Raw genomic sequence first — 23,254 nt, 5'->3', positions numbered from 1 at the left:
TATGCTTAAACAGGGTTAGAAGGTTGTTAGAAGTTTACACATTTTACAACCCGCTGTCAGCCACATGTACACTCTACATGTGTTTAAAGGCTGCTGGGACAGAGATGGCTGCGAGCCATGACCTTGACCTGTATTACCTTGTTTTAAATTATGTTGTGCAGAATAATTTTACAGTATTAAAAACATATTATTTACGTTAATTGAATTGGGTGTACAAGCAATTTCTGTACATAAAAAAGCCATCACCAAGCTTTTTTTGTGCTTGTTAATATGAGGACGAACTCAAGATGTTGCCTGATCCAAGATATTTATCTATTTTTGGACAGTACTTGATTATTAAAGGTTCCCTTTTTGAACATTTTTCTGTTTTGGTAAATCATTACTGTGTGGAAAATTCCAGTTGATTCACACTAATCATTAAAATGCAGTTAATGTAACAGATAAATAAGCTTCCAACTGTTGAAATGACTTCATGAACGTGGAGTTGTAGAGATTCTTTCTGTCTGGTTCCTGTATTTACGCCAGCAGATTGGTGCGGAGTTTGGTCCCCTGAGACCTGCGGTCCACTTGTCTAGATACAAACCCAAACACTTGATTGACATTATCACGGTGCTAAATGCAAGAATAGTCCAATTTGCTTGACAGAGAGCGAGTGGCCTTGTCTAAGTGTGCAGTTATATGAACAGGCTAGGAACTGGCCGAGCCCAACTGCCACCACTTTACATAAGTAAGAGATGCTTAGGCGTCTCTCAAGTCTCTCCACGCACACTCTGTTGTCTTCTATCTCATTTAAAACAATACACCACACAAACACACACAGGAGACACATTTCAAACATCAAGCCAGAAGGCTTATTTATGTATAATCAACACTGACAACATTTACATAGTTAACAGAATAGCAATGCCAGGCAATTGCAGAAAGGGTAGCAAGGTCATGTAGCCCCTCTGGCCACCCTCTCCTCCGAGGTGTTGAAAAGGCAACGTCAGATAACAAAGCCACACAAACCTAAAAATATCCCCCCTCACCCTCCACCCACACTGGAAAGGGAGAGGGAAACGGGTCGGAATAATCTGCTTTTCCGGGTCTTATCTGAAGAAAGGCAGAGATGCATGCTGTTCTATCTCTGCCAGTGTGATCACTGCCACTGCTTTTCTGAGCTTTTTCTGCTCTGCTGCAGACCAGAGCCGAGCTAACACGGGCAGAGACCGAGGAGAGTGTGCACACTCACTTTGGAAAAAGTACTTTTTCAGCTTGCATGCCAACTGAATAAAATATAGGGACATTTTGAAGTGCAAATATACTGTAGTGTTCTGATTATCCAGCGAGTGACACACACAAAGCGAGCGAGTGCGGTTAGTAAGTTAGTAAGTAAGGCATTTCAATAGTTCCATTCCCCCACAAAAAATAGCATTAACTCATTATTATGCAGTAATAAATTACAGTAATTATACAGTACGTAATTATAAATAACAATTGCACGAAATGCTTCTACGTCGTTTGCACACAGTCTTCAAGATATCAGATAACAACAGACGTTATAGTCAAAACTATTATGGTTCTGTTGAAAGATAAGCTGCTGAGGAATATATGAAGTAGAGTCCTGACATTGTGTCCAAACATACACGTCCTTAATATTGTTCTCATGACATTTATGCCAATAAAAGCTTGCTGAGCTGAAATGAACAGTGGCACTTGTTTTGTGAAGATCAGAATTCTTTCAGTCAGTTTTTCTTAAAAGTGACTTCTGATAAAAGATGTCAGTGACTGTCATACTTAAAAATTAGTTTTACATCTATAAGCAAATTATTTGCATTCTTAGCAACGGATAAAGCAAATATTTTGGGTGTCTGATAGTTGAAATTCAATTTCTATACTTTAATCTGTGAGAATATTAACTACACACATTTGATAAATATGTAAATTCAGTACTGGATATTTAACAGGAATGTAAAGAAGAAAACAAGAATACGGGTCGTACATGTCCTCTTAAATCTGACTTTATAAAAAGCAATGCACAGCATTACTGTCACATTAACTGAAGATAATTTTGTGACGCAATTTGTGCCACCAACAAATACATCCCCTTTAAGAAGAATATATCATTTCCTGCATGGATCTATAGGTGTGTATGGACGATATTTCCCCCTCAGCAGCGGCACAGTTTAGCCAGTCCACATTCCACTGAGCAGACGCTGGTGTGTAATGTGTGTGTAATGTGACACGCGGCATTCAGAGTTGTTTAAATCATTTGTGCTGACTATGGGAAAGTGCTGTATGTGGTTATGGTGGAGCCTCCTCTAAGGAACCTGGTCTACAAGAAGGGGAACAGCCTCTTTTTAAGGATGTACAGAACCGTAGCGAGGAAGAGGGCCAACGCCAGGAAGATGAGCAGCTTATCAGTGAGCTCCCTGCGGTTGTACTTGGTGATGAGTTTCCTCCCGAGCTGGATGGTCCCCGTCATGGTCTTAAACTCCTCGTTGGTCTCTTGGATCGTCCTCGACGAGGTCGCTTGAAACAACAGAGAAAAAACTCTTTTCAACATAAAGCCTTTTGTTGAATGAAGGGCAGGGTTACACACACACACAAACTTAAACTTGTGTATTTATTCTGAATCAAACAAGTTTAACCGAACTAAGTGAAGGGTGAGTCTCTCACTAACCGAGCGATGTCATGGTTTCCTCGCTCTGCTGAACCTGCTGCGCCATCATCCGGCTGATGCTCATCAGATTCTCTGTAATGTCGCTGGTTGTCTGGGCCAGCCCCTCTTTGGTCATCTTCCTGAGAAACAGTTTCAAAACATGAGATATAATTGCTATAAATGTCCAGGCAAACATGAAATGTACTCTATGAAAGGATGAGAAAGATGTGAAAACAGTGTATTTTTTTTAATTATGACACTGAGAGGATTTAGTGTGTTGTTTGAAGATAATTAGGCAAGATATAAAGCTGACGCCTCTCCTTTATGTGACTGTCTTTAACACGCAGGACACACTGTTGGCTCACCGCTGTCTCGCAGCACTATCTGATCCACTGAGAAGCGCCTGCTTTTCCATATTGTCAATGGACAGTTTGCTGGCCAGGTTGGCTTTCCTCCAAGCTGTCTGGTTACTGTAAAAACAGACGTACAGTATATTCAAAAAAATCTTTTCATAAAGGAGGCATTAAGCCAGTTTAAGCATGCTTCTCCCCCAGCAGATTGGCAGCAATAACCGACACAGAAACGTGATAAAATACACAAATGTTCACATTTATAAAAGTCAGGGAATAGTGGAATATTTCAATTTTTTTTAAAAATCACCTCAGCATCTGTTTTCTGTGTCCTTCTACCTGACTGATCAAGGTTTGCTTGTCTGATTCTTTGTCCTGCTCCATCGCCATCTGGTCTAAATCCTGTCAAAGAAACAAGACAACACATATGTTTTCTGAGCCATTTAGTATCATAAAACCAAGTGCAAGTGATTCATGCACAGTCTGTAATGAGATGTTCACAAATAGTGTTTTCTAACCTGAATCCGCAATCTGAGGTTATGGAAACTCTTTTTCACCTCTGCGTTCAGTTCTGTCAGCTTGTTTGGAGGGCCGGTGCACTCGTTAATATCCTGGTAAGACATTGAAACAAGGATGACACATAGCTACTACATTGTTAGTTGCAGTTTCTGGTTTCTCTTTCATGTTGTTCTCATTTGAACTTTGGAAAGAAACACAGCTGGACAAGTGGTATTTTTATCATCTTGGGATGAACATCCACTGAAATTTAAGTGCTTTAAAATGAAGCGCCTCATTCTGTCAGCTGGTATCTATTAAAATGGTCAAATAAATGTGCTTGAAAAAAACTAGCTGTTGGACTACAATAAAATATTACATTCATTATCGATTAATCTGTCTTATCATTTTTTTAAATTTATAAAATGACATAATGTGGGCATGTCAGTGTCTTTAAATTCCTTCTTTTGTCCAACCAGCAATCAAAAACCAATATTTCACTTACAATAATATAAAAACAGAGAAAAGCAGCAAATCCTGACATTTAAGATGCAGGAATCTGTGAATATTTGAAGTTTTTTGTTTGATAAATGACTTTTTACAATTGATTATCAAACTGTTGTCAATTAATTTTCTGCCAGTTAACGAATCAATTAATAATGTCACCAATAAGTAACTTATACTATCGTAGTAGACTACAATATTATTTAAAAATGCTTGGAAATAAGCTCATTCTGTAAAGTCGGAGGAAGCTATAGCAGCTTTATTATTGGAAATAAATTGGTGTATATGCTCAACCTGACTGCAACACTTGTCTTTGAAGTCAGCTGGTAGCCTGGTCCAGTTTCAACAGACCGTACTGAAGAGCACGTCTGGTAGTTTATTCTCCACCTAGCAGATATGTTTTAAAGCACTTCACTCACCTGCAGCCAGCAGCTCAACCTGCTGCACCACAGGTAGCTGCTGCTGCTGCTGCTGGAAACATGCAGCAGAAACGCGAGCAGATAAAAACACGAAGCACCAAGTCATCTTACCACAGAAATATTCGCACCTGGATGAGAGCTTTGATTTCCAAGTCATATTTGAGTATTTCTTGTTCACATATTCGGACGTGGACATCTGAAGACGCCATGTTGCCAACGTAGCCGGCTCAAGCTACGGAAAGCAAGAGGGCACATTTGAACGTCGATTGTATTCGCCAAACTGATTTCGTCATATAAACTTCATTAACTTTTGACTAAAACATGTTGAAATTCCACTTATTTATCTGCTTTAGTATGTCCATAAATTTCAACAAAGTATCTAGAGTTTCAGAAAATAAAATATATATTTCCCATGTACACATGATGGAGGAAAAATATTCTATGTTAACACAAGCAAAACTTTGTCATTAGTCAAAATTTTTAGCAAAAGGTAATGAGCTCATAAATTTTAAAAAAAAGAAAGAAAAGAAATTAAAAAAGTTAGGAAGCAATGAAGGTGGTTATTTGTTTATTAATTGACAACTACTTAACAGATTACATTCATCACTAACATAAACAGACAAAAGGATATGACATCAAACACAACACACCACATAACTTTGTAATGGCAAAGTAATTTATATTAACAATAGCATTAAACACAATATACATAATATAAACCAAACATCACCACGTCAAGGTCGCTTTAATTTAAAGTAAAACACATTCAGCGAGATTTTTCAGAGAGTCCTTTGGGAATCATTTTTTTGTACAAGGCACTGGTGTGGGCATCACTCAGAAATCACACAACGAACAGAGTTTAAGGCGATTCAGCAGGAATGATCTCTGCATGAAGTGAAGAGCGAATGCTCCATTGGTTCGCAGCAGCGTCAGCTCCTCCCCTGCTGAGAGAAATTACAATAAGTTCAAGTGTTTTTACAGGAAATCGAGTCAAGCATCAAAAACATGTATAACGTATGTAAAATTTAGGTTAAACATTTCTATTTTTTCGAGGTGAAAAAGGCTTACTTGCACTGCCGGGAGATCTGGAGGGTGCATTTAAGGCCAGTGATACCTCAAGTACCATATGGTGTCAGTGGACAGAGCAGGTCCAAAGAGTGGGTTCAGCTGGGCCAGAATTGCTATCAGCCAGCTGATGGACACAACGGATGTTAAGATTACACATGTCAACAGCAATATTGCGCACTTCAAAGATCGGCAATGTGTTTTTTTAAGCATCTTACAAAGTTTAATTCTGAATCTAGGTCGACATTTCTTATGATGACATCTGTTTGTTAGATGATTTCATACAGCATTAATCAAAAGGGCCTGTGGGAAACAGCTTCACTTGGCTGTGACTTTCTGCCTTGTCTCTACTGCCCTCTGTTGCCCATCTGACATGTAACAAGACACCAGCTGCACACTTTACACCTAACTGTGATGATAAATAATTTACCTTGTCACACCAATGCACTATTCATATAACTACTAACTTCAATGACAGACTTTGTTTAACTGTGACAGTAATACACACAAATTATGTCCACAGGCTATTTGTTCCATTATTGATAATGTATATTATAAACCTGATTCTTGTTTTGGATCTATAATATGCTTTAAGTACACATGTGCACCTGGAGCAAATGAGCAGTTGCCAGTTTATTAAGTACACAAAGCTAAAACTAATGAAATTAAATACAACAGCCTACAATAAATCCTACCTTCATGAAAATTATATTATTATATTGTTTGGTTTTAACTGAAGCTATTTTAGAGGGGTGTCAGTTTTACTTTATAGTCATTTTGGAGGCTGTATTTTGTGTTGCTGAAGCTGCATTTTAAGTGCATTTTAAGTACATGTTTTTAATCTTTTTTCCAATCAAAATTATATTTGGTAACATAATCTATGAACATATAAACCTGGTAATACTTACAACAGGTAGCAGCAAACAGCAGTTAACACCAGCATTGTGACAATCACTCTGTGGGAATAGAAGAAAACATTACAAAGTGACATACTTAACATCTAATGACTGCTTACAGTGCTTTTAAATACATCCTAACGATTCATTTACACAACATGATCTCGTGATTCAAGTGACCAACAGGCAAATAAGGGAAGTTGCAGTAGGCATATTTTCCAGAAACGGGGGTATATTTACACTTGGGTCTGGTATCTAAATATAATAATATAAGGAAATAAACCACATAGATTTATAGTAAAAGGGTAACAACATAAAAAGGTAGCAAAGATGAAGCATTTCTCCAGCTAAGTCACACTCTGGGGGCAGGTCTGTCAAATTAGCATCGGAGAGCTAACTAACTTTTGCTCTATGTCGAGCAGCTCAAAACGTTTCTCCAAATGTTCAGTCAACGTTAAAAAAAAAAAAAAACTACTTATAAAAGCAACACAATTATATACGTCTACTTATATGTCCAATGAGAGTCACGGGACAACACACGGTACAAATAAACAAACTTAAAAGTGAGCTCTTTCTAGCCAGTTGAGAGCTAACTTGGTGAAGCTAACAAACTCACCCTCTGTTTGGTCCTTTGGGGATAAACCAGGGCACCACTCCTCCAACTATACCCCAGAACAGGGTCACCACAGACATGGAGATCACAAAGCTTAATCCTGCCATGGTGGTGGTGGGTTTAACACCAACAGTATATCCCAGAGATACTAACTTTTAACTTCAGACAACTTTAACTGTATCCAGCTGCCTTACGACGACAGAGGAGGCAGCACGTATCACATGACCATCAACCAGCGAGGGCATGACGTCACGAGTCCTTTTATTGTGTTGTACTAAACATTATGAAGGAAAAAACAAACAAACAAACAAACAAAAACCTACACATTTATGTAGAAAAAAAAATGAAGCAGCTGGTAAAAGTTTTGGGCAGGTGCAACAAATGTCCCCCATGTTTCTGCTAAACGACACACACTTTTATCCATTACTGTTTAAAAGCTTAGAGAAGTTGGCAAGTAAGTTAATAAAATATCAAGAAGATGATAGAAAATTTCCTTGAGGAAATACTGAAACACTGAACAGTTTTACTTTGTTATAATGTCTTCCGACTTCCTACATAAATTCAGTCGGTGGGAAAAAGTGACACCTACAGGCTCCTTTGGTAACATTACACGCTTATTAATACTTAAACCAGTGGTTCTCAAACGTTTTCACATCAAGGACCCCTAAACTGACTCAAATTAGACCACGGACCCCCGTTTGATAAGATTTTAGATGTTTGATTACAGCAAGTGTATGAAACCTATGATCAAAATATGCATTCTGTGCTTGTGTTACTTATGGATTGATTATAGTGAAAATAAATTATTCCCCTTTTTGCTGGGGACCCCCAGAAGCCCTCAAGGACCCCTGAGGGTTCCTGGAACCCACATTATGAACCACTGATTTCAGCAACACTAGGCCCCATTTACAGAGGATATATAACCAAAAATTGTTTTATGACACAACTTTGAATCTAATTTTATTTTATCTTTTACAGACCTTTTTCCCTCCAAATGCATATGGAGCATCTTTAATAAACAAATTCTTCAGTTTTCTACAGGTAATATTTTAGTATCTGACCCTTATGCAATTCTAACTTTATGTATTTATTTGGTGTATTTACCATGTTCATGAACACTGTTAGTTTTTCAGTGCCTGTACCAATGTGAACTTGCATACTAGATTCTTTAATGCTCTATTTTTAAAATATTTTTTAAACTTTAATTTTAATGTTAAGTTTTAAAATCTGTGAGTTTACATTACCCAGGACATGCAATTTCATTTCTTCATAGGCAGCATTTGATACAGAAAAGTATAAACTGTAGTGAGATGACAATAAAGGTCCTTGAATCCTTATGAATCCATTAGTAGTATTTCATTCAGCCTGCTTGCAGTTTCCTTCTATGCAAAGAGCTGACAGACTTCAGATTAAATTGTTATTTTTATGCAAATATCACATGCAGACTTCCGCATGTCTGGACTTTTCCCATCATGTTGTCAACTCAGTTTCTGACATCAATTTATCCTTTAAATGACAGGAATCCTAACCACTAGGCCCCAAACATCTCTGCATTCATACTCTGTAACATATATGCCTGTAAGAGAGGAGCAGCACTTATCAGTCTCCAAAATGTTTCTTGGAGAGCAGCCTTAAAACCTTGCAGTATCATAAAAATCAGTTTCCTCAACCATTCGGCTACTGCAACATTGACTTAAACTGGATTGAAAATGTATGTACTATAATGTTTGGGTTTGTGGACTCTGTACAGACTTCACTATTTTTCCTTATATGACAGGTGGTGCACAGCAAGTACAATCTTTGCTCTAGGTCACCTCATGATGTATGCATGTTTAAAATAGAAGTTCACTTCAACCTGCAAAGACATTTTAAATTATACAATGAAAAAAAAAAAATCATCCCATCTCCACAACTAAACACGAGACAGACAAAGTGAAGTCCATTTATACAGTTTATTGATAGCAAAAGATTATTTTTACTCCTGCATTTTCTCAATGGTCTCCTCCTTGTATTTGCCCTTCTCCTTTCCATCAGCGCGAGATTTGGCCTTGCGCTCCAGGATCTTCTTGCGGTCCTTGTCCAGCTTTAGCCTGGTGATGACCACCTGCACAACACAGAAAATTACATTGGTAAACATTATCAAATGTTAATAATCATCCAAACAAAATAACCTCTGATAATAACTGTCTACTCAGGTGATTTCACAACTCCTTATAACAGTACAGGCGTGTCCACTTATCACACTTCTTGTGATTACACCAGTAACCAACCAGTGGACATTGTGGGATAGTTGTGAGCCTGTTGGTCCAGTTCAGTAGATGGCAAAGAAAATGACACCATCTCTGCAGTGATGTATTCATTATTACACAATGTAGAATCATTAAAAACCAGCATTGCAACCCAGACTTCAGACCACGAACAGACTTTACTCGTGATAGTTACTAGGTTGGAGTCAATTATTTGCTCCTATTACACATAAATACTACATACCTGTGTCACAGCTTTATATATATATTATTCTAAACAAAGGACAATGACCACTTCTGTCTAAGACACAGATAAAGCAGCCTTTTCCCTTCATGTCAGCATGCCAAAACAGGAAATGACAGGTGTAACTAATAATCATGGCTGGAGTCCATTTAAGTGAGTCAATTTCAATTAGTCCTGTAAACTGATGTCAATGTTTATGCTATATATGCACCTGCCGGTGGGACTGTCATTGCTAATAGACTCTGGCCATCTTGTGGTGAATTTCACAGTCATTTATAAGAGAGGGACAGACTGAATAAAGACTGCATACTGATCTGCGCTCTCATTTTGTGTTTATTGGCGAGGGATTATCTCTTATGATGAAGCCACAGGAGTCGACTGAACAGTGTGCAGATTCCACTTGGTTCAGTATGTCCCCACCTGACAGGCAGCTAATATCTAAAAACACAAACTGCAGCAGATGAATTAAGTGACCTTTCTTTTCTCTGTACTGAAACTGATTATTAAACTGCGCTCCACTGAGTTGAATCATCTGGTACTGACTGACTGAATATCCATAATTGACAGCCTTGAAAGAGGTGCAGGTATTTTCTTGCTCAATCGTATTGCACATTAAGTCCTAAAAAATATGATATTTCAATCATGTTCTAGTTTTCTGCAGTAAAAAAACAAACCAAAAAAAAAAAACAAAACTTAATTTGTGACTCATACCCAAGCTTGGGGAAAAAAAGTGATAATGTCTTTTGGACTTAACACCCAGCTGTAATTCCAAGGCCCCTGTTGTGCATCCTGGCTGAACAGTCGACTAACTGGACACTAAAATGGAATGACATCCCTCATAGTTGGTCTCATCTGTGGCTTTTTCTGCTCTACATGTCAAAATGTCTGAAAAGGCCCTGTGGTGGAAATGTACTTGGATGCTGAAGTTGTTTACTGAGAAGCTACACTACCTGAGCCAAATGCTCCACTATCAGTATCAGAATTCATGTCAGTTCACAGCTACTTGTAGCCAACACAATCTGCATTCGATCATTAATACAAATGAATCTGTCCACTGCACTGAACTGGAACAAAAAGAAGGCAGCAATGTGTTGAACTCATTAAGACTGTCAGAGCAATATTTCTTTCAATACAACTGCCATAAGTCAAAGGCACAGGTGTTGCCAATAACATTAACGATGGCTCTGTTCTATTCGTGTCCCTATAAGTCTCAACAGTGCACCAGCACGCACAATACCAGGACCCTCACACTGAAGCAGCTAAATGGAAGACAACCTTCGTTAATTTTATTAATTACACCTGTTCATATTAATTACACCTCAGCGGTGCGCTGCTGCAAAATGAATATAGATGAGACACTGCACCTGTTCTTTCCCTACTGTGACTTCATCCATGAAAAATACCCACAATACTACAAACCATTCAGTAATTGCGTGCTTGAATATGATGCCGTAGTGTTCAACTTGTTTACATATATAGTTAGCAAAGATGTTATTACAGTATAATACAATCCACTAGAGATTACAGAATAGACAGTATTTACTACAGGTTTGCTCTAGTGGATTGCATTACAATGTGCAAGTGTTTCTTTTATTCTGGTCAATGTGTCCAGTCCTTTAACACTTTGCAGTGATGTTGAACTTTTGTGAAAACATTTTATATGGCTTTCTAATAAAAGTCACAAGATAAATCTCTATAACTTGGTTCTGTGCTTTGAATCGGGAGAAATGCTTTATCTCCTTTCACTTGTATGATGAAACACATCTGAAAATAATCCAGAAGAATTTTGCAGTAAAACATGTTAAAGTAAAATTGCTCTATTGATGCTGTATTATCTTTTGAAACAAAGTTCAAATTTACTTAAGTCTTAGTCTAAAAATGAATGGTTGTGCATGAATGCTGTGCTTATTGTAACAAGTAAAAGCTTTGCTCATGAACATTTCATGTTCAAGTCAGGACTTTCTGATGGACCCAATCAAGACTTTAAGTATGGAAAGACTCAACAACTGATAGGAAAACTTGAAACCCTGCAGAAACTGTTCCTCACATAATGTGTGTAATACAGTGGACAAAAAAACCCAAGAAACCTCTAAGTATTGCAGCCCTATACAGAAAAAACTAACTACAGCCTCAAGAATTTCCTCAAAATTGAATCAACAACCTCTGACACAATATTACACAAGTGGTATTACAAGTCCTTTTGCTTGAAAGTATACACTGTGGTAAAAAAAGAATAATGTGTGGTCTGGTTTTTTCAACCCAACACTGTAAATGACCCGCCACAGTACAGAGCTGCTCTAAGTTCAATTGTAGAGTGTCCACAAGGTCAGATATAACTTCTCAATAATAACAAAAAGACAATTTCACTGGTGCCTCAGAAGTTCAACAGGGATAGTTCCCCTCAGTGAAATAGTGTTTTAACACACAAGACAAAACAGTATATATACCAATATTAACTTCACATGAATGAGATGTGAATATAAGTGAGTCTTGACATGTACACATACAGCTTGTTAGAACAAGTCTGCACCCTCCTACTTCCCTACTATAACCTACAGTGGTGAAAACTTTTGCACTTCTGTCTCATGTCGATTGAAGCTGGCATGCAAAATTTTGAAGATCTACATAATTTTTGTCTCACCTTGCTGGGGTGGATGCCGACATGGACTGTGGTTCCGTTGGCCTTTTCTCTCTGAACACGCTCGATGTAGATGACGTACTTCTTCCTGTAGACCTGCACAACTTTGCCGATCTGCTGGCCTTTGTAGTGTCCGCGGACAACCTGTTTGTGAACAGAGGAAGAAAATCAAGCAAATGGAGCTTACAGTACTAACATAATTTACGATAGCTATTCAGCACTCTAAACTACAGTACCTGGACTTCGTCATCTTTGCGGATGGGCATGGACCTCACATTGTACTTCTGGCGGAGCTCCTTGGACAGAGGGGAAGACATGATCTTCCTCCTGATGTGTGAGGGGGCATTGAAGTGCCTCTTGCGGTTCTTGCGGCGGGAGGATGTTACAAATGGATTCAGCTTCATGATGCTAAAGACAAGACATACAGAAGAACTGGATTCAAAATACTGCTGTTGGTTTGTAAAGCACTGAATGGTTTAGGGCCAAAATACATTTCTGATCTGCTGCTACGTTATGAACCATCCAGACCTCTGAGGTCGTTTAAGACAGGTCTGCTTTCTGTCCCCAGAGTCAAAACTAAACATGGAGAAGCAGGGTTGTTTTAATGCTCCACATATCTGGAACAAACTCCTAGAAAACTTCAGGTCTGCTGCAACTCTCAGCTCTTACAAATCAAGGTTCAAAACTTTTTGGTTGCCACTGCCTTTTATTCAATTGAATTTGATGCTTTTCATTAATATCTTCCATAGCACTGTACATTTTATTCTCTTGTTATAACTGTCTTATTCTATTTTAGCTTTTTCATTTCTATTTAACTTAACAGTATTTAATTTAAATATTACTTTTACATTTTGTCTTGAAGCCTTTTGTTTTCTGTGAAGCACTTTAAACTCTTGCTGAAATGTGCTATAGAGATAAACTTGCCTTACAAGTTAAACTCTTGTTGAAATAGCAACTACATTGTCAGAGTAGAAAAGATGCAGCTGATCAAGAAATGTAACCCTTGAGTACTGAAAATCGCAAAATAGACTCAAGAAAATCCAGGCAATGTAACATCAGCAACTGAATGCTGGTCACTAGCCAAATGTCAGCATCAAGCACAAGGAAAGCATTTCAAACAGCAAAAAGCATTCATTGTAACTTTTGAATGTCAAGTTTCCTGCACACTTCCTCTCCTAAAACTTGAAAGGTAACTTTGTACGACGAGCCTTGCAATTTACTCTAAACAACTGTCAAGTTTTTGGTTTTAAAATCTCAAGCTACCTTAGCTGGCTAGGCTAGCGAAAAGGCGCTAACATGTTAGCATAATAAAGCGGACAGACAGGAGCGATACGATAAGTTCTGTGCGAACATGAACTCAGTATTGTTATCGAGCACATTTTGACTAAAAAGAAACAAACGTGAACTGAAAACTAAGCCGACTGTAGGAGTCAGGCACCTTCGTTAACCGGAGCCGACATGCGGATACTGAAGGACCAACACAGCGATCAGATACTGAGCTTTTATTCATTAATATATCATCAACATGGAGGCAATATTGGCGGTCTTTGAATCGTGACAAGCTTAAGAAGGTGTTTAGACTTTCATAGGGACATAAAGTGACACTAGATAAAGGATGGATGGCGATACTTTCATGAAATTGTCTGCTTGAAATCTTACCCTGCCGTCTGCTCCTCTATGGCCGGCGGAAAAGAGACTCGTAAAGTACTTCCGCTGGCATTAGTTCACACTCAAATCTCGCGAGATGTTACGAGAACTTCATTAAAAATAACACATATTTATTAATAAAGTAAAGACTTCAGTATTAGGACTAAAAAACGAGCATTTAGCCGCATTTACGTGGTCAAAAGTGTTATATATATGTGGTTCTAGTTGTTGAAATAAACGTATTGGTCCGATTTGTAAAGCTTTAAATTGTTTTTTTTCCCATTGTTTTTGATTGTCTTTTATTATTCTAAAAAACTGAAGCTCATGAGCATGATTTTAACAAGCTTTAACTCTTTGCTCAACATCTTTAAAATTGTTTTTTTTTTCTTTCTTTTTTTTATGTTTATTGCTTGCTGTCAATAATGGCATGTTGTCACAAGATGGCGCCAAAACCAATTAACCGATAACCTGGTCAGCAGTTGGAAACAAGTTTTGTCTATGATTCATCAAGTTTTGGCTTATGTGCATCAGACACTGATATCATTTTCCTATGACTTGGGACAAAGGAGGGGTAGCATCACTGGCCTATAAAGGTGTCAGAATAGGATGCAACATAAACAGGCTACAACGGCATAAACATAGCCTACTATAAAATACCCTATTAGTACTAGGCTATACATGTAATATTTAACACTAAATGGGATCATTGTGGGGAAAAACAACATCTGCATCATCATCAGACCACGCAGCTGAAGGCTAATTGTGCTTTTTACAAGCACAAGGGCGGGTGTTTACACCGGCAGACCACCCAAACACTTGACCTCCCATCTGAAAGGACAGAAGCGACCCCCTGTCCTGCTCTCAGTCCGGCAGCACGCAGTAAACTACACCGACACGGACGCGGAGGCGCGCTGACACCGTACGCTGTTGGTTCCCCGGGCGGCGCGCAGCTTCACCGGAGCCTGCTGCCTGCCTGACTGCCTGCCTGCCTGCCCTGCTCTGTCTGCCTGCAAGAAGTGATGCTGTCATAGCCCCTTGCGCCGCGGACAGAGAGCCTCTTTCCCCTCCCGCACTCCCCCTTCGGTTCCTCTCTGACTGGCTGTCGAGGCGGCAGTGCGGATGTGGAGCCCGCAACGAAACGCTCTTCACCCGTCGGCAAGCATCGGAGAAGAAGATGAAATGTTTTTCCCGTTATCTCCCGTACCTCTTCCGCCCTCCGAGCACCATCCTGTCCTCCACTTGCCACACCGAAGGTAGGGTGGGACGCCGAGGGGCTGTGAGTTGCTTACTTTGAGCGTGTGACATGAATGTTCAGGCTGCTGTCCCTGACACACAGCATACAGTACACATGTGTGCAGAAGTTAGATTGTCCGCTGCAGATTTGTCATAGTGCATGAAGTTGTTGGAGCCATTCTAGATGTAGAGATTCCTGATGCAGATGACTTGAATCTTTTATGTGTAGGATTATGTGCCTGTCTACTAGAGAGTAGCACTCCTAGTTTCACTCATTCTGCTTTCCTCATTGCTAGAGCTGTCAATACACAGGCCGACAGGATGCCAATAGAGACACTCAGTTTTGTGTAGTTACATGACAAGTATCATCCACTACCCCTTAGTCTTGGTTCTCTCATATATTTCACTTATTCACACTGCCTTCATGCTTTTTAGATCACATGCATGGAAATAGGCTTTTCTGAGACAATATAAGGCTTAATTGACCTACATTTCACTCAATTCAGAGGGTGGGATTTCCTCAAAAATGCCAAATCTCTTCCCATTTAACACACCCAGCCCATACACAGTAATTGCCCTGGAGTTGGGCAGAGTTAAAAAAGTTGAATTGAGTGACTTGACTGCAGCCATGATAGCAATAAATGAGTTCATAAGAGTTGGTCGATTCATCCTGCTGATTGTGCTGTCAGACTGGGCAGCCCAGGAGGGTCTGAGTGTTTGTATAACCAACCATTTACTAGGTCATAATGTGGAGACTGAGCCACTGCATTATTTAGCTTTGCATGGTTGCCCTCCTTCCTGTGCACGCTCTGTCCTCAGCCCTCTGGCACAGGAAGGAAGATAGTGTGGTACAGTGTACGGTACAGTATGTGATGGTCATAGCCGGGGCCCTTCACAGCCTATAGAGATGACCTATATCCTCTGTATACAGTAAGGAGCATAAAGACGTGTAAGCCATTAATGCATGTTCACTCACTTACTCACGCACTCACTCACTCACTCACTCACTCACTCACTCACTCCACAGTTTCACTCTAAGAGCTGATAAAGTTTACAATGATTAGCCATTTATTGCTGTCAATTTGTAGTAAATATTTAGGTTAAGGTCTGAGAATGAAATTTTACTCAGCATCTTATTCTCAGGGTTTGTTTGTTTTTTTATTTTTTTTTACTTTATTGACAAAATATCAAATACAGTATACAAAAGATTGACATTTACAGAAAAATCAGAAATAATATCAATGAAACATACAAACAAACAACAAAATACATTCATAATATACACAAGAGTTCTATGAGTTAACAGTAAAAAGGTTCTTTATATGGCTTAAAGAAAGAGACAATGGATTTCTGAGAGAAAAGGGAGCAATGTACGCTGGGATTAACAGACTTTGCCTTTGGAAATATAAAGTTTAGCCATCAAATTATAGAAATTTACAGTGTACTTAAAATAATCACTCTTGTGTCAGAACATATATTGTAATTCTGTCATTTAAAGTAACAATGTAAGTAACTCATTAATGGAACTATCTTAACGTCTGAAGTTATCTGCAACAAATTGTCATGATGACAAACGGTAATGTCTTCAACATGAAAAAAAGCATGATTGTAAAAGTAGTTTAAGTATGATCTCCCAGACAACTGAGCAAACTCCACCTGCTGAGGAAGAATGCAAGATGTGATCAAAAGCCCTGGAAAAAGCTAGTAAGTGGAGCTTGAGTTGGTTTTGTTTTGTCAAAGTGGTCTTTCCAAGCTCAACAATGCTCAAACATTTAACTTGTTCATTACTCTGGTCTATGTTTTTCATATTAGCAGCTGCTTATGCACTACTTCAATGTAACATTTTAAACAATTCATATACTACATGCCCTGCTTCTATACACAAAACCAAAATATCATCAACTATACGAGACGTATAACGTGACATTAAAATCATGTGAGCAGTTGAGTCCCTGCTCCTGTTTCCCCAAACATCTAAATCATAAAAAAAGCATCATAAAGCAAGCTCCTAGATGTTAAGAGGTGAGGTCAACCAAATCCAACGTCTCTTTCACACCCACTCCTACTCTCATAACCCGCTCTCTGACTCTCAATCCCTCTGGCCGAGATAAGGGAGTGGTATAATAGAGGAAGTGATAGATGAGTAAACATGGAGCTGCAATTCTCTGCCACTGTAATATGATACACGATCCTCTGCTGCTCTCTGTGTGGAGTAGTAATAGTACGGAGAAAGCGAGTGAGAGATGTTTGGATCTCATGTGCTCAGAGGCAGGCAGGATGTGATGACACAGCAGATGACCTTGGAAATGTGATGTGTAAAAATGCCATCTCAACTGCACGCAATCTGCTGCATGTATATGAAAAAAAAACAAGTAGAAATGTTTAAATGTTTCAGTACACATATGTGCATTTGCTTCAGTGTTTGTTTACGCTTGTGTCTGCACTTCCTGGTGTGACCTTGTCACCGTGTTTTGCCCTTTCATTTGACCTGCTGGTCTTGAGGAAGCTGGTCAGTTCACTGCTGTATTCCTCCTCAACTACCCCCCCCCCCCCCTTCCATCCTCCAACATCTCCCAGCGTTCATGTCCGCTCCAGCTGAGCAGAGTTCACCCCAGGGAAGATGAGTGTGCAGTTACCATGTTAGTGGAAAATACATTATATAAGCTTTGTACTGGACCATGGTGTGTGTGTGTTCTCTTTGTTTATCTGGGCCATTGTGAAGAGCAGTGCGCCAGCATCCCTCGGATTCACCTGGGTCCAGTCTCTGAGGGATACACAGCCAGCTTTTGACTGCCTGTCTCTTTTAAAATGGGTTTCATGTTTGGGCCCTTGTGTAAGTTTCAGTCTCTGTGTGGCTTTTATGTATTTTTTTTTGTTCCTTTGTCCCCTGGTGTTCTCCTTTCTTCCATTTCACATCAGCCTGTCAGCTCTGGTGTGACAGATTAAGTCTTAAAGGTTTCAGAAGGGTGTGTGTTTGAGTGTGTCCCCTCTCTGCTGTCTTGTGTTTGAGGCAGGGATAAAATGTGCGTCCCCAACTGACACCTCGCCACGTCTCTCGTTGCCATCAATCAACATAGCCTCCGCTTCCTCGTCTTCCTCCCTCTATTTTCTGTTGAGAGGAAACTCTGTGATACATTATTTGTGTGAGTGTGACAGGGAGAAGCAGAATAAAAGGGTGAATATTTAAGATTAGATCTATGACAAGAAAGTCTTTGATTAATGACTTTAGTTGACATTTCTCATGTCTTGTGGCTTGTGTGTGTTTGTACATGTGTATCTGTGCGTTTTGCATTTTTACTTGCGTGTTTTATTTATAAGAAGAGCAGCGAGCTTCTCATGGCAGCGCCTGAGGGGGACTTCTGTCGGCATTTTGACAAAGCATGACACTCAGTTGGAGTTTTGCGGGTGAGGAAGAGCGCGCACGCTGGTGTGTATGTGTGCCGTTATCATACATCCTGCTGTGTTGTTGTTATCCTGACAGACACCCACTTCACAGCTCAGAACACACTCCTCGTAGTCGCCCCGTCCTTGCATGCCACTGGGGACAAACACCCTACATAAACACACATATAAGGCATAAACACACTCACTCATGTGACTGTTCTGTTTCAGTTTGGTCAGCTTTTCTGTGCAAAGGGTAAAAAGATCAGGAAACAAGGGGGTGCTAAAAAGAGAGAAAGCGGGAGATGAAAAGAAGTGGAATACACTCGCTCAAGATCCCATAACAGCAAACATCTGCCCTGCTAATATTAATATAATATGATATGTTATACCTACTTGCTACAGGTGCAGACCAGCTGGTGGGTATATACGTAAAAAGAACTTTTCCTTCATAAATAAGTTAACTGTGTCAAAAAAGCTTTATTTCTTGCCTGGAAAAGAGTTGAGGCAATATTACTTTGCTATGTATTAATAAGGGAGACATAATTTATTTTCATTATTTGTGTTCATAAGGATCAAAGGAGTCATGATTAGACAGTATATCAAGGAGCCACAGAAAGCATATTGGTTGACCTGCATACGTGTAACTTTCATATAAACTCAACCAGATTGTCCTTGTAGTGCAGTAAAGTTTAGAGCTGTACAAGTAACAGTCAGATTTAAAGCTGCACTAATCAATAATTTTATATCTTTATCAGATCAAATTCCTACATGTGATATGAAAAGCGTCACTTGTAGTGAAACACCCACAGAGATTCATCACCTGACCCTGCAGTTACCAGCAGTTCTAAGGAGCATTTTAGCATCTTTCAGCTTATTGTTCTGGTTTTACAAGCTGCAACTTTATTGTTTGGGTTCTCTCTTACTGATCTTATCACCCTTATTTCTAGCTACAGCAGATAGCTGTTTTTAGCAAACAATCCCTGATAAACCCACTGTATTCCTGCTGAGCACGAAAGGGCCGACAGACAAAGTTAGTGACTAGTGGGTGAACATAATTGAGGCTTAAGAACCAACATTCCCTCAGGAGCTGGTGGAGACCAAAACAGAGGTAAAAGGAGAGTGAATATTGGACTTACATTTGCCGGATGGCCAGAAACACGACTCAAAATGAATGCTAATGTTGCTCTGTGTGTGCTGGTCGGTAAATAGGCAGCTGTTTTCCATATTGCTTTTATAAGGCGATGATATGTCAGTGTTGTGTTTACAGCCTGTTGTGCTGCCCCCAAGTGGTAAAAAAAAATCTATTCAGATTTAAAAGACTGTATTGATGTTTTAACTAAGAGATGCACTGATTCATTTTCTGTGTACTGGCTTCATGTACTGGTGCAAATACTAACCTTAAAACATGGATCATATATCAGCTAGATGTGACTGGTCACAGTTGTTTTTATTAACGTTACACAGCAATCTAATTAAAATGTCTCTGTTGGACATGGTGTTTTTTTGTGGTGGGACCTTAGAATTTTTAAATCCTTTGTAGTGTCTCCTGAGCCCAACAGGCAGTGAATTTGGAACTGACCAGTCCAAACTGGAAGAAAAGGTGCACCAAAAACACAAAAATGCAATCAAAATGTAATGTTTAGACATTATAGATGGCTAGGTTAGGTGTAAGATTAGCTATATTTATGTTTAGACATTTGGTTAGACGTGATTTTAAGTAAGGTTTGGTACGGTTAAGGTCACAACAAAGAAATGGAGGAAACGTTCCAAGTATAAAATGTCATTCTGAAACAAAATAAAGGGAAATGAGTGGCTATCTCAAAGGAGGGGTGTCAACATGAAAGCTAAGGGTATGCTTTGGAAAATTTTTAAGAGCAATATAAAGTACAAATGACATGCATTTAATGGACTAAAACCTCATTAGATGGATCTCACCAGCCTTTGGGAGCTGAAACAAACATGACGTTCTCTTAAACAGTGAGACGTCTCAAAACAACAACTCTCTCTTTCTCACACAGCACTCATCCGCAATCTCACTTTACCACAAACACTTCCTGCTAGGTCTCCACAGTAAGCCTACATGAAAACAAGGAAAGAAATTAACAATTACAGTATCGCTGAGAGTTCCTTAACTCTTGCACCCTCACAGGACGTAGTATATTATTACAGAAAACACAGTGACGCAGGTTTCCTTCTCTCCTTTCTTTACCACTGTTTCACAATATGTAGGTCCAATGTTTTTTTACCACTGGCCTAACTTGATAGTGAGCTTCAGTGTTCTGTGTTATACAGCATTGACTGTATCCCTGTTGGGAACTATATAGCCAGACAAAGAGGCTCCTTATTGAGCTGGACTCCTGGGTCTTTGCTCTAGCTGGCAGGCTGCAGGACAGAGACACAGCTACTATTGGGATTGGGGTATATATAGAACATCAGGATGGGCTTCCTCTTTCTCTCACTCCCCCTCTCTGCCCCTCTGTCTCTGTGGTTTTATAAAAGGTCCTGATGGATTGAATAAGACAGGTTACTCCTAGCAGATTTCCAGTGCTTCAATAATATCAATTAGTTAAAATGTGGAGTATGGCAAAGTCCCTTTATTATTTGCCTCTAAAACTTTGAAATGTTAAATATTACCTTAGTATTGCATTATTAATGTATTGCAGTATGCATGGAGATGACATATACAGTAACTGACAAATAGTTATTATTTTAATGTAATATATTCTTCGTTCCTAGTCCTGATGGTGTAGTTCTGGTGTAGTATTGAAATTTATTTTTTGTCTTTTCTGCTTTTCATTATGGTATAAAACCTGTACAATAAGAATTAGAATCAAAGGTATAACAAGTGTTCGTGTACTCAGGTGACATACATGGATAAAAAGCTTTCCTTGTTTTCAATGCACCCATTTTTAAGTTGCGTGGACTTAGACTTTAGAAGAAAAGAGTTGTTTGGATGAAAATTTAATGAGGTTGTGCAGCAGTGAAGTTGAGGATACAGCAGATAAGAGGAACAAACGGTGCTGGAGATAATAAAACAAAACGTTACAGCAGCTGTACACATTTGAAATAATGCAATACAAATAAAAAACATCTGATTTTCAGCTTTAGACAGATATAGTGTATGTGTGTGCATTGCTACTGTATTTAGATTATCATGTGTAGAGGGAGAACATACAGTGGAAGTATCCAACAGTACTTTTACCTCTGCAGGTACTCCTGCAGTTGCCAGGAAAAAAATAGAAATTATGATTCAGTAAAAAAAAAAAAAATATCCACATATTTGGGTTTAGGAGGAAAATAAACACATAAATACTTTAACAACATGTGCTGTGACTGAGAATGTGTAAAAATGATAAAAAATTAAATTGAAATACATTGCTAAAGGTAACTGGATAAATGGTTTAAATGATCAACGTCTTCCACTTCAAATGGTGGTAGTACAAATGCAAAGTAGACCAAACCTATTGAAAAATGGAAAAAAAACAGACCAGGCTAATATCCATTGATCAATATCCAGTTAAATGACATCCAAATTAAAATCAATAAATGAACACATTTGGAGGAAGTAGTGGAGTAGAAGTAACAGTTTGAGTCCCAGGAGTAACCCCCCCCCCTCCACCAATGACAACAGTGGATATATTGAGCAGGTTCCAGATGTAAAATGTGTTAACTCTATAAATATGATACAGAATGTTCCTGACCAAGAGCATGTGCTTTCAGTCGACTCTCCCTGGATAAATAAAGGTTAATAAATAAAAAAAAGGCCACAGATATGAAAGCAAGGGAGCAGAAGGCCCCAGATGTTGGTTCCCTTTCTGCTCTCTTGGAGCTCCCCTGCTTGGCTTGACATTAGTGTTCCCTGGGGAGGGTTAGATCACTGTGACAGATGAGCAAAGACCAATGGTGTCTTCACCCAAGTCCTTTTGGAGGAACAGAGGAGGGGTCCTATTAGTTAAAGACAAGGGTCTTTGAAGTGAGAGATAACAATGTCATCTCAGCAGATTTACAGCATTGCCTGAGTCGCCGCTGAGGGGTTTATCTCAGCTGCCTGTAGAAACCCAACTATACCCACAAGAGCAATGATCCAGTTAGATCTCGCTTTAGGTGCCCTTTTATAGTTTCCCAGCATAGTTTTTCAATACCCCTCTGAAAATAGCCTTCCATTGTTGCATAGTCATCACAGTCCTGTTTGTACAGAATAACCTGAGTAACACGGTCGATACGGAGCTGGGGTCCAAACCAAAACATAGTCTGGAGCAAAGATGGCTAAAGATAGAAAGAAACCTGTTTATGAGGCATTTGTTGTGTTTTCGGTCTGTCAGCACCATGGACAGAGTATTGTGTGTGTGTGTGTGTGTGTGCGTGTGTTTGAGAGCGAGAGCGAGGGAGAGACTACATCACTCCTCCTGCCATACTGGAGTGAAGGCTTTTACTGTTCTGTTTGAATGGTGCTCTACACATTAGACAGGACGAATGGATAAATAATGTAGCCTAATGCTACTGTACATGAAGTACCAGTCTGTCTCTCTTTTCTGTCTCTTTTTCACTTACTTGTTCTGTCACCCCACAGCCCCTACCCCCGCACACACACACACACACACACACACACACACACACACACACACACACACAGACACAGACAGTACAAAACGCACAACTCTGAATGGATGGATGGCACATGATGTCACAATGATGAGTCATAAATCAGCAAACCAATTCTCTCTCTGTCTCTGTCTGCCTCAGTCTTTTTATATGTTTGTATGTCTTTAGTTTTTAGACTTGTGATACTCACAATTTGAGGAAATCACCAACTATATGGGGCACATTTATAATGATTCACACAGTGAGACTCACCATATTTATAGCTGGTATTGTTAAG

At 39.2% G+C, this 23,254-nt stretch overlaps 4 protein-coding genes across 5 annotated transcripts in view; 1 reads left to right on the top strand and 3 right to left on the bottom strand.

Annotated features, from left to right (window-relative positions):
* Positions 1 to 828: 828 nt before the first annotated feature.
* bnip1a (BCL2 interacting protein 1a) lies at positions 829 to 4,662 on the bottom strand. Its single transcript, XM_042418810.1, has 6 exons — positions 4,538 to 4,662; positions 3,510 to 3,602; positions 3,302 to 3,393; positions 3,007 to 3,111; positions 2,663 to 2,781; positions 829 to 2,511 (listed from the first exon to the last, which is right to left on the bottom strand). Exons 1-6 carry the CDS (start codon positions 4,616 to 4,618, stop codon positions 2,315 to 2,317), a joined length of 687 nt encoding a protein of 228 aa, XP_042274744.1. The 5' UTR covers positions 4,619 to 4,662; the 3' UTR covers positions 829 to 2,314.
* A 298-nt stretch (positions 4,663 to 4,960) lies between these two features.
* On the bottom strand, positions 4,961 to 7,220 carry atp6v0e1 (ATPase H+ transporting V0 subunit e1). 2 transcript variants are annotated; one of them, XM_042418556.1, is made up of 4 exons: positions 6,987 to 7,220; positions 6,383 to 6,430; positions 5,478 to 5,601; positions 4,961 to 5,353 (listed from the first exon to the last, which is right to left on the bottom strand). In XM_042418556.1, the coding sequence occupies exons 1-3, from the start codon at positions 7,088 to 7,090 to the stop codon at positions 5,508 to 5,510; spliced, it is 246 nt and encodes an 81-aa protein (XP_042274490.1). In that variant the 5' UTR covers positions 7,091 to 7,220; the 3' UTR covers positions 4,961 to 5,353; positions 5,478 to 5,507. The 2 variants fall into 2 exon arrangements, with proteins under 2 accessions (XP_042274490.1, XP_042274491.1); XM_042418557.1 differs by having other exon boundaries at positions 4,961 to 5,350.
* Positions 7,221 to 8,921: 1,701 nt separating this feature from the next.
* On the bottom strand, positions 8,922 to 13,868 carry rpl26 (ribosomal protein L26). The gene is made up of 4 exons (XM_042418555.1): positions 13,771 to 13,868; positions 12,348 to 12,519; positions 12,115 to 12,255; positions 8,922 to 9,087 (listed from the first exon to the last, which is right to left on the bottom strand). Exons 2-4 carry the CDS (start codon positions 12,513 to 12,515, stop codon positions 8,959 to 8,961), a joined length of 438 nt encoding a protein of 145 aa, XP_042274489.1. The 5' UTR covers positions 12,516 to 12,519; positions 13,771 to 13,868; the 3' UTR covers positions 8,922 to 8,958.
* Positions 13,869 to 14,646: 778 nt separating this feature from the next.
* The window catches only part of ppp2r2ba (protein phosphatase 2, regulatory subunit B, beta a), a 43,257-nt gene continuing 34,649 nt past the window's right edge, over positions 14,647 to 23,254 (top strand). The window contains exon 1 of the mRNA XM_042418554.1: positions 14,647 to 15,011. Coding sequence (XP_042274488.1) covers positions 14,933 to 15,011 — 79 coding nt within the window. The 5' untranslated portion in view covers positions 14,647 to 14,932. The remainder of the gene's footprint in view (positions 15,012 to 23,254) is intronic.

Source organism: Thunnus maccoyii, chromosome 8 (assembly GCF_910596095.1).
Source record: "Thunnus maccoyii chromosome 8, fThuMac1.1, whole genome shotgun sequence".
NCBI lineage: Eukaryota > Metazoa > Chordata > Actinopteri > Scombriformes > Scombridae > Thunnus > Thunnus maccoyii.
The sequence above is the reverse complement of the archived record's forward strand: the minus strand, read 5'-3'. Positions and strand labels throughout refer to the sequence as shown.